The sequence below is a fragment of the Littorina saxatilis genome, linkage group LG6, assembly GCF_037325665.1.
Source record: "Littorina saxatilis isolate snail1 linkage group LG6, US_GU_Lsax_2.0, whole genome shotgun sequence".
Lineage (NCBI taxonomy): Eukaryota > Metazoa > Mollusca > Gastropoda > Littorinimorpha > Littorinidae > Littorina > Littorina saxatilis.
The window spans coordinates 41,165,843-41,177,575 of NC_090250.1; the positions used below are offsets into that span (position 1 = coordinate 41,165,843).

At 41.0% G+C, this 11,733-nt stretch overlaps 1 protein-coding gene across 2 annotated transcripts in view; it reads left to right on the forward strand.

Annotated features, from left to right (window-relative positions):
* Window positions 1–5,321: 5,321 nt before the first annotated feature.
* Window positions 5,322–11,733, forward strand: part of LOC138968189 (uncharacterized) — an 8,848-nt gene continuing 2,436 nt past the window's right edge. The window contains exons 1-5 of one of the 2 annotated variants that reach the window (XM_070340739.1): window positions 5,322–5,395; window positions 5,826–6,302; window positions 8,300–8,496; window positions 9,914–10,002; window positions 10,726–10,933. In XM_070340739.1, the coding sequence (XP_070196840.1) occupies window positions 5,999–6,302; window positions 8,300–8,496; window positions 9,914–10,002; window positions 10,726–10,933 (798 nt within the window). In that variant the 5' untranslated portion in view covers window positions 5,322–5,395; window positions 5,826–5,998. Of the gene's footprint in view, window positions 5,396–5,499; window positions 6,303–8,299; window positions 8,497–9,913; window positions 10,003–10,725; window positions 10,934–11,733 lie in introns of those variants that run through there. The other variant, XM_070340741.1, reaches the window with a different exon arrangement.

An 11,733-nucleotide genomic window follows, 5' to 3' on the forward strand; every position in this document is an offset into this window, starting at 1 on the left:
AAGAAGAAGAAGACAATTTAACTATTCAATTAACATTAGGCAACCCCCATAAAAAGTTTGTTTCTGATGACGTTTCTTTTCTTCTTTTTTTACCCATACACATGTGGCTTTTTATAGCCCGGAAGTTGTGCAAACTGTGTCCCCTGGATGTTATTGAATAGTATTTTTCCTTGTTAAGTCTGCAAAGTCGAGTTTATTTATTTATTTTTATTTTTTTGAAGGGTCAAAAAGGTTCTTGGGGGAAAAAATAGGGTCGATCAGGCAACCGGAAACACTTAGCCAATTTGAAAGACTTTGTGATACAGTACGAGAAAAAAGAACAGAAAAAAGATCGTAGCTATCCATCAAACCCTTGCTAATGTCTTTTATTTGATTTCCGATTTTTAATGACCAAACTCATTTATTAGTTTTTAAGCCACCAAGCTGAAATGCAATACGAAACTCCGGCCTTTGTCGAAGATTGCTTTGCCAAAATTTCAATTAATTTGATTGAAAAATGAGGCTGTGACAGTACCGCCTTAACTTTTACAAAAAGCCGGATATGACGTCATCAAAGACATTTATCGAAAAAATGAAAAAAACATACGGGGATATCATTCCCAGGAACTCTCATGTCAAATTTCATAAAGATCGGTCCAGTAGTTTAGTCTCAATCGCTCTACACACACACGCACAGACACACACACAGACACACACACAGACACAGACACAGACACACACACACACACACACACACACACACACACACACACACAACACAACACACACACACACACACACACACACACATACACCACGACCCTCGTCTCGATTCCCCCTCTATGTTAAAACATTTAGTCAAAACTTGACTAAATGTAAAAAAACCTAACAAAGCCAACTCACACTTGTTTAAATGTGTATTACTGGAGACGATGTCTTGTACAAACCACAACTGGTGATCGGTCTGTAATCGTATAATTTGCAATTTTAAATATTAAAAAAAAATTAAAGTTCGAGGATGCATGATTATGTTAAAATAAAGAACAATATATTCGAATGCAACATATTTACTTTGATACAGATTTGATAAACATGTCAACCAATAAAACATAAGTATGGACTCTCTCTCCCCCCTCCTCTCTCTCTCTCTCTCTCTCTCTCTCTCTCTCTCTCTCTCTCTCTCTCTCTCTCTCTCTCTCTCTCTCTCTCTCTCTCTCTCTCTCTCTCCCTCTCTTTTTTCATTCTTCATACTTATTCTTCGTTTCATGTGTGTGTTACAGAGGGACTAGCTGTAAGAAAGGACCATATGGACCTAATGCTATCATCCCTCGGTAATAAAGTTTTCGAGTTCGAGTTCGAGTTCGAGTTCGAGTTCTCTCTCTCTCTCTCTCTCTCTCTCTCTCTCTCTCTCTCTCTCTCTCTCTCTCTCTCTCTCTCTCTTTCTCTCTCTCTCTCTCTCTCACCCTTCTCTCTCTCTCTTCTCTCTCTCTCTCTTTCTCTCTCTCTCTTCTCTCTCTCTCTCTCTTTCTCTCTCTCTCTCTCCCCTCTCTCTCTCTCTCTCTCTCTCTCTTTCTATCTCTCTCTCTCACTCTTCTCTCTCTCTCTCCTCTCTCTCTCTCTCTCTCTCTCTCTCTCTCTCTCTCTCTCTCTCTCTCTCTCTCTCTCTCTCTCTGTAAATCTTATATTAGACCCCCACCACATCCTATCCCATCTCATCATTTCCCAACCCCCCATCACCTCAACAGAGAAAAACACGGACACACTGACTCAGTGCAACTTTACAACTAGTGGTAAGTGGATAAGGATATTTGCCTGGAACATATTGCAAGATTAAGAGGTATGAGAACCTCCAACGAATGGCTCACTGAAGAAAATCTCTTTATAAATAAGCGGATCAGCGATGAACAATGGTTCAGACATTCAGTGAACTATGAAGTGCTATTTAGACTCATCATCTGACGCAAACTTTCCAGTCCGCTACGATTGGCTTATTTAGTTGTCTTTCAATGCAGACCCGGTCACTTTTTGTGTAATGTGGAAAGTTCACTTTCGTCGATCAATGACATCAATGTCCAACCTGAAGAGAGACTGATTTTATTAGACACGCAATTGAAAGAACAGGATGGGCAGGCGTGGATGGTGGTGATGGCATTGGGGGAGGGGGTGGGGGTGGTTCTATTGTTGAAGGCAGTAATGGACTTCTTGTGTTTCGGAGACAATTTCCAGTTCCTTTCGTAGAGGAGAGGAAGCGCGAATTAAGAAAATCAAAGACGAACCCGCAAACACTATGCTCGGTGAAAGCTGACCCATCTCATTTTGTCACGCAATATCCGTTTCGACAAACGATTTCCCTTCTCTTCTGAGGCAAGATTGGATTTGTGCAGAAAGGAAAAAAACTGAATTTTAGGGGATCCAGGAAACTATTTGAGAAAAGAACATGAGAAGCTCAGATGATAATAGCAATTTATCATTGTGGCCTAAAAGCTATGAGCTATCCATGCAATGTGTCCTTATTATTGCAACAGGACAAAATTCTCGATTTCACATTACATTTGAATGATATTGGTGTAAAGGTGGGGTAGGTACAGGGGATCTTTCATGGTTGGCGCATATTCGGACTACAAAATGTTGACAGTGTGTGTGTGTGTGTGTGTGTGTGTGTGTGTGTGTGTGTGTGCGTGTGCGTGCGTGCGTGCGTGTATGTGTGTGTGTGTGTGTGCGTGCGTGCGTGCGTGTGTGTGTGTGTGTGTGTGTGTGTGTGTGTTCGTACCCATGCGTGTTTGTCACAAGTTACTTGTAAATGATCTGTGGATGTGTAAACGCTTGCGACTTAGCAGATTAACATTGCAGTTTGTGATCTAGAGACGAGTAGCTTGACAAATTACTATGCATCAACAATTGGGGAAAAACGACAGCAGAAAGTCGTCAGAGAAACACTCGTGTTTTTTTCTCTCTTTTTACATTTAGTCAAGTTTTGACTAAATGTTTTAACATAGAGGGGGAATCGAGACGAGGGTCGTGGTGTATGTGTGTGTGTGTGTGTGTGTGTGTGTGTGTGTGTCTGTTTGTGTGTGTGTATGTGTGTGTGTGTGTGTGTGTATGTGTGTGTGTGTGTGTGTGTAGAGCGATTCAGACTAAACTGCTGGACCGATCTTTATGAAATTTGACATGAGAGTTCCTGGGAATGATATCCCTGGACTTTTTTTCTTTTTTTCGATAAATGTCTTTGATGACGTCATATCCGGCTTTTTGTAAAAGTTGAGGCGGCACTGTCACACCCTCATTTTTCAATCAAATTGATTGAAATTTTGGCCAAGCAATTTTTGACGAAGGCCGGACTTCGGTATTGCATTTCAGTTTGATGGCTTAAAAATTAATTAATGACTTTGGTCATTAAAAATCTGAAAATTGTAAAAAAACATTTTTTTGATAAAACGATCCAAATGTACGTTCATCTTATTCTTCGTCATTTTTTGATTCCAAAAACATATACATATGTTATATTTGGATTAAAAACAAGCTCTGAAAATTAAAATTATAAAAATTATGATTAAAATTAAATTTCCGAAATCGATTTAAAAACAATTTCATCTTATTTCTTGTGGGTTCCTGATTCCAAAAACATATAGATGTGATATGTTTGGATTAAAAAGACGCTCAGAAAGTTAAAAAGAATAGAGATAAAGAAAAGCGTGCTATCCTTCTCAGCGCAACTACTACCCCGCTCTTCTTGTCAATTTCACTGCCTGTGCATCGAGCGGTGGACTGACGATGCTACGAGTATACGCTCTTGCTGTAAAAATGCAGTGAGTTCAGTTTCATTCTGTTAGTTCGACAGCTTGACTAAATGTTGTAATTTCGCCTTACGCGACTTGTTTTTTCTCTCCATATTTTTCTTTAATCGTGATTGTCTGTTTAATTGAACATCGTGAACATTAACTTTTGCAGCCCTCTTTATCATTGTAATTTTGCATTGTGCCTTAGTATTGTTTGGCTCTTCGTCTAACAAGGACAGACCATACCTATAAAACGTTGGTTCCATTAAGCAAGCACGAACAAAATAAAGAACTAGCCGACCAAACAAGCTGACGCAGAACATTTTTATCAAGTATGACAAGGAAAACTGGCGTTGTAAGAATCAACAAGTCTCGTAAGGCAAAAATACAACATTTAGTCAAGCTGTCGAACTCACAGAATGAAACTGAACGCAATGCAATTTTTCAGCAAGACCGTATACTCGTAGCATCGTTAGTCCACCTCTCGTGGCAAAGGCAGTGAAATTGATAAGAAGAGCGGGGTAGTAGTTGCGCTGAGAAGGATAGCACGCTTTTCTGTACCTCTCTTCGTTTTAACTTTCTGAGCGTGTTTTTAATCCAAACATATCATATCTATATGTTTTTGGAATCAGGAACCGACAAGGAATAAGATGAAAATGTTTTTAAATTGATTTCAAAAATTTAATTTTGATCATAATGTTTATATTTTTAATTTTCAGAGCTTGTTTTTAATCCAAATATAACATATGTATATGTTTTTGGAATCAGAAAATGATGAAGAATAAGATGAACGTAAATATGGATCGTTTAAAAAAAAATGGTTTTTTTACAATTTTCAGATTTTTAATGACCAAAGTCATTAATTAATTTTTAAGCCACCAAGCTGAAATGCAATACCGAAGTCCGGCCTTCGTCGAAGATTGCTTGGCCAAAATTTCAATCAATTTGATTGAAAAATGAGGGTGTGACAGTGCCGCCTCAACTTTTACAAAAAGCCGGATATGACGTCATCAAAGGTATTTATCGAAAAAAAGAAAAAATGTCCGGGGATATCATTCCCAGGAACTCTCATGTAAAATTTCATAAAGATCGGTCCAGTAGTTTGGTCTGAATCGCTCTACACACACACACGCACAGACAGACAGACAGACAGACAGACAGACACACACACACACATACACCACGACCCTCGTCTCGATTCCCCCTCTATGTAAAAACATTTAGTCAAAACTTGACTAAATGTAAAAAACAAGAATGGTGAAGTTTGTGGACAGTTTCATTCATGATAAAACAAAACATTGCAATCACAAAGTCTATTTTGGGGGATTTTTGCGTTGTAAGGGCTAACACGACAGATCCGTTCATTTAAACCAATGAACCAATCAATCACGCAGCGCTTGTCAAACCAGTCAGTGGAAAGAGCCAATCACTGAGGTGTTTGCAAACCATTTAATTCGCCCATTGTAACGTCATATGTATCATGGCTTTGTCGGCGCATCGCTTGCGTAATCGATTAGCACTCCAAATTCACCGATACAAAAGAAACACATCGCATCATTAGAGGCAGACAAAGGAATCAGCGCAGACGTATGTTGGCATTGATAACAGTGCCCGATTGTCAAACAGAGGAAGCGGCAGAGGTTGAGTTTAATTGATTTCAACAACGAAAGGAATATAATACATGATTAGTTTTACAAGGGAGACAGGATGAAGTAGGCTATCAAGAGATTGTTTATTCTAATTCTAAAAGTCACAAACTTTCGTTTAGCTTTTTCCAATGAATTTTCTGTTTTGAAATCTTCGTCAAATAACAGAAGAGATCTCACCAAAAGTAACATAAAATGAGTCAGAATTTGGAAAAGGGTCCATTGGAACTTTTGGTTTTCGATGGGTTTTTTAATTTTAAGATAGAACTCAGTAATGCATGCGGTGGTTTGAATCTGTTTAATTATACTAGCTGTTCGTTGATTGTCTGTTAGTGAAGCTAACTGTGCTTTCTTTTGATTCGTTTTGTTTTCACTGCATATCTGCATGCAACTTTCTTCCGGCACTCAAAAATCTTATTTTCAGACGAAGAAAGTCCGACGGAAAGGGCTTGTTCAATCATAAGTTGGAAAGTTGTCTCAATGGCTCGCAAAATATTCCAATAAAACTTTAACGTTGACTTTTCCAAACTTAACCTTCCAAACTTGCAAGAAGTTGTGACGTCAGTGCAATCAGTGACGCTAGTGTGCGCGTCATTAATGAGAATGGAGAGGGTAATGCACGTGCTGATGATGACGTGGTGGTGTTTGACGTCACATTCACTGGCCTCAAATCCAGTGACCACCTCTTCATGGCGTCAGGTGACCTCGGAGGACTTGGCGGTCAGTGGTTACGAGGTGTGGGTGCGGGGGAGGTCTAAGGTGGAGTGTATCAGGGAGTGTAACAAGTACAGTCACTGCACCTCCTTTGTCTTCAACGTCTCCTCTCGCACCTGCTACCTGCAGCCTGTTCTGGACAACACCTCTAACCCTGCACACCTGGGACAGGTGTATGTCAACACAGGTAAGACACTAACACACTACACACATGGGACAGGTGTATGTTAACACAGGTAAGACACTTCCACACTGCAAGCCTGGGACAGGTTAGTGTTAACACGGGTAAGAAACTAAGACACTGCACACATCGGACAGGTGTATGCTAATACAGGTAAGACACCACACACTCTGCAATCCAGGGACAGGTGTATGTTAACGCAGGTAAGACACCACACACACACTACACAATGGGACAAGCGTTTGTTAACACAGGTAAGACGGTAAGACAACACTGCACATATGCGAGAGGTGTATGTTAACACAGGTAAATCACCAACACACACCAGATTCCTGGGACGGGTGTGAGTCAACACGCGCAAAACAACACGCACCCGAATTCCCTGGTACTATTTTTGTTTGCTAAAATCGACACTTACATACACCGTGAACCTGTGATAAATAGATAAAACTGCATGGCTTGCTGTGTGATACCAGGTTTACACGTGCTCTTTATTCAAAATATTGAAATGCAAGCGAAACCTGCATAAGTATGAATGGTAGAACTTAAGAAATACGTACGCAAGATAGCTAACAAAACAGCCTGTTTTGGAATAATAATTGATTTGAATTTCTCCTCGCATGTAAAAGTTACAAAGTTGCGTCTATTCTGAATGTTTGTCGATTTTGTTTTATTGATAACTTACGTTTTCTTAAGGTTGATTTTGGGGGCACCCTTATTTCAGCGGCGGAGACGTGAGAAATCTTTGATCCGAAAAGTGTGCCAGATAGCCAAGTGGAGTGCCTTAAATATTAAAGTTTGAATGAATGCTTGATTTGGGGTGCAAGAGTTGTTGCAATAATGTTTTTGAACAGTTTATATAGTCAAATACAAGAGTTTTCCAGGCGTTATTCAGCACACAAAAAATGAATTCATATGTTGATGAAACACGTTTCAGATTAATCATTCATCAATTTTTTTTTAAACTAAAAACTCAAATGTCGCTGGCCTAAACAAAAAATCACACACACCCTGATAACGTCATTTTCTGTGTGTGTTTTTTGTTTCATGGCAGCTCTTTTGTGGTATCCCTAGTATACCCCTTAAAAGAATACAGGCGAACTAAAGCAAATAATCGATATCAATGTTTACGACATCCTCCGTCTTCAATTTCATTCATTTCAAGAATTCCTTCATTAAAAATTAAAATTCGAAGATTAATCAAAACTTGGTGAGCCACTCTCGCCCTTCAGCCATTTTTAAACTCGCTCTCCTTCTTTCGATTACAGCCAAAGAAGAGTATGTAAATAAATGTAGATTAGACCGCGAGGGATCAAGACATGTTTTTTTTTTTATCAATTACTTGAATTTGTCATTTTTCAATGTATCCCCTTGCAATGCCTGAAGCTAGGTTTATATGATAATGTTGTTTATGATGATGGTAAAACAACATCATCATCAACCTATCAAGACGCGTGGGTCGCCGTTTTTAAGTGTATATATTGGATTGTATTTTTTATGAAAAATTACCATGACTATGTTATTTTTACTTATAGTCATGTTTTGACTGAATGGTTTCCGGTAGACTGGTAATCAATACGAGAGTAGTTGTGTGTGTGTGTGTGTGTGTGTGTGTGTGTGTGTGTGTGTGTGTGTATGTGTGTGTGTGTGTGTGTTTGTGTGTGTGTGTGTCTGTGTGTGTGTGTGTCTGTGTGTGTGTGTGTCTCTGTGTGTGTGTGTGTGTGTGTGTGTGAGTGCGAGCGTGCGTTCGTGCGTGCGTGCTAGAGTGTGTGCGTGCGTGCGTGCGTGCGTGCGTGCGTTTTTTTCTAAAAAAATTAATTAAGCATTCCTGTTCCAGTGTGGGCTCGGAAAAAATTCGTCAGCTCTTTGGGTTCACACAACAAACAAAAAACCCAAACAAAATGATAAAGACCTTTGCACAAATCTGTTTTCCTTTAATCAAAAAGATTTAGAATTGACAGAGGTTTTTGTTGTGTGTGTGTGTGTTTTAACAACAAAATCAGAACCTGAATGCACCATAGCAAAGGCACCATCTTCCAACGGCATCATAATCTGGAGTCACACACTAACCTCGCTGAAGGGTACAGTGACGTGTTATGATGACTTCATCAACACTACCAGTGACGTCATCGTGCAGTGTAATGCGGATGGATCTTGGGAGAGGGAAGGAAGGTGCTCTCAGCGGAAGTGGACAGAACCGGTACGTGTGTGTTTTGCGTGTCAGTCCTGTTCGCCGAACCTCAGTGACTAGGGCCGAGGGGCACGAAGCGAAAGTGGGCGCCACCCAAACGGGTGAAAACAAACCGCGGGGTCTGATTCGTTGAAATCAAAACAAATCTCAATTTCAAACAATCCAACACCGCGGCTGGCTCCCACCCGGTTGGTAACTTTCTCGTGCACCTCGGCCCTGGAGTCAAGGGAAAATAATCTGGCTGTCGCGCTAGTGAGAATAAACCAAATTAGCACCTAGAAAACCGGCACGGTTGGCCTAGTGGTAAGGCGTCCGCCCCGTGATCGGGAGGTCGTGGGTTCGAACCCCGGCCGGGTCATACCTAAGACTTTAAAATTGGCAATCTAGTGGCTGCTCCGCCTGGCGTCTGGCATTATGGGGTTAGTGCCAGGACTGGTTGGTCCGGTGTCAGAATAATGTTACTGGGTGAGACATGAAGCCTGTGCTGCGACTTCTGTCTTGTGTGTGGCGCACGTTATAATTATGTCAAAAGCAGCACCGCCCTGATATGGCCCTTCGTGGTCGGCTGGGCGTTAAGCCTAAATACTACTCAGTCATTCAACGTTTCTGATGATAACCTCTAACTGAGTAAATATTATACACTTGCACATCTCACTTTATTTGTAATACTTCCGTTTCATTTAAGACATTGCTCAAATAACGACAAACAACCGGAGTCGATTTGTTTTGAAAAAAAGGCGACACTGTGGACTAAAATGGCACCAGCAATGTGGAACAGCAGAACACCTTTCATGTTCATAATCAACATGCTGAGAGGCCGAAATCACCCGTCGTTGTTTTTCCTGCATGATAATCAAAACAGCATTGGTTGAATCTGTACTAAATTTGTGCTGAAAAAATACGTTTGTGTTGGTGTCTTTGAGAAACCATCATTTAAAATGATGGCCACTAACGTTGCTGGCCGTGTTGAATTTTGAAATTTTGATTAAATATGATGCCTTCAATGCCAATTAGCACAGAATGACAGCGAATTCTACTGTAACGACCTCTTAAAACGATAGGTGGAAGAAAGACTGTTACACTGATTGTCTCTATGGACTTCTTGTTACAGTCTGATTTTCGTTAAAGACTTAATCTATGACTTGCTGTATGAAGCTCCAGACATGTTGATTTGTGTGTGTGTGTTTGTTTGTTTGTGTGTGTGTGTATGTGTGTGTGTGTGTGTGTGTGTGTGTGTGTGTGTGTGTGTGTGTGTGTTTGTGTGCGTGCGTGCGAGCGTATTTGTGTTTATGCGTGTGCGTGCATGCGTGCGTGCGTGCGCGCGCGCGCGCGTGTGTGTGTGTGTGTGTGTGTGTGTGTGTGTGTGTGTGAGAACGTGCGTGTGTGCATGCGTGCTTGCTTGCATGTGAATGTCTGTGTGTTTCAGCCAATGACGATGTTTCCAATGGAGGTGCCAGTCCCTGTGGCCAGCGGGTGGTCAGTGTGTGTGAACGGAACTCCCACCGACGATGACAGGTCAGGCACAAAGTGTAGATTAGCAAACGTAAGTGAGCAGTTAATCTCCAACCTTAATACGCATTGTACCTTTAAAAAATCAGCCTTTCGGATATAGTAGCGAAGAAACCATACTGAAGAAGTGTTCGTGTGAATGTTCCCTCAAGAAGTCCAATACATCCGCTCTGCTGATGTTTTGACACGCCTGCAATGGTACACTCAAAAATGCCGCGTATAAATACTTCGATGCCAATATATTATCTTAACGTAAATACCACAACGGTTGCTGTCGCCAGGTTCTTCTGCGTCTGTGTCACGATTCTAGTCATAGATTGTAGGGATTCTAGTCATCGTCTTTTTTTCTCCAGTGCTGGCAATCATCCATAACATTTGCAGGCGATACCCGAGCGAATTTAGGTACTCAAGTCTGTAATCTGGCAAATGCGCGTAAGAATGTTGGCTCTCTGGAGCGAAACAGTCGGTTAGAAACAAAGCAAATACGTCGACAGTGCGTGAACAAATACAGTCTGCAAAGATGATCAAACCACAGGGTTTAAAATTAATATGAATTCCCCGCTCCACCACCACCAACCCCGGTGTCAACCGCTCGAGATAGGCAGTTTGCAACTCATAACTAAAATGAGATTGTTCAGAAACCAAAGAAGTTCTTTTCGTTTTTGTCTTAAAACACAAAAAAATAATTGAGGCAATTATTGCATGAGCGTGATACTGTATTTGTCACAGATTCACGGTGGAGCTGCTGTCAGCCAACGATTCCCAGCCTTTGCACGCCGATTTCCGGTTCAAGTACAACACCAGTACAGAACTGATCTTCCTGGGCTACAAGCTGGATGGAGAATACACCCAGGGCCAAGGATTTCCCGACTTCCCCTTTGTCGTAGGTCAGCCCTTTCACCTCAGGGTCATGGTCGCAGACAATGCTACTTTTGAGGTGAGCGTCTCTTTTTTCTCTGTCTGTCCTCTTCACAAGAGAGAGAGAGAGAGAGAGAGAGAGAGAGAGAGAGAGAGAGAGAGAGAGAGAGAGAGAGAGAGAGAGAGAGAGAGAGAGTCTGGAGTCTGGAGTCTGGAGTCTGGATGGTTTATTGATTAGGCCTTGGGCCCATTTCAATTCGGGGTGTACAAAGTTTCAAAATTACATGCTTCATGAATAATAATCAGAGAGAGAGAGAGAGAGAGAGAGAGAGAGAGAGAGAGAGAGAGAGAGAGAGAGAGAGAGAGAGAGAGAGAGAGAGATGTTTTAACCTAAGTTTCACCCTCCCTGGTCGTTCAATTTTTAATTGTCAGTCAAAAACTGTGCATTATTCAGTCATATGGCCTGTAAATTCCACATTGCCTACATTTTCAAGCCTCCAACAGTCACAGTGTTTGACATTGCCCAATACTCGAATAATTCACAGATACTGATATAATTGTGTAAGCAGCATCCATTCATATGGCTTTAAATATTCACAAATCAGTCAAGCATTGGGACTAAAATGTCTAAGCATAGGACCTGACGTTTCCAAGCATCAGTCAACCACAGAACCTGACATTTTAAAGAATATGTCAATCATAAGAGCTGTCACTTCTAAGCATCAATCAATCACAGAACCTAACATTTTCCAGGATCAGTCGATCATTTAGTTCCTCAATTTTTCAAGCACCACTTATTTACGGGACCAGACTCGACATTTCCTAGCACCAATCAATCATAGGAACCAACATTGCCAAGCATCGGTCGGTTATTTCACC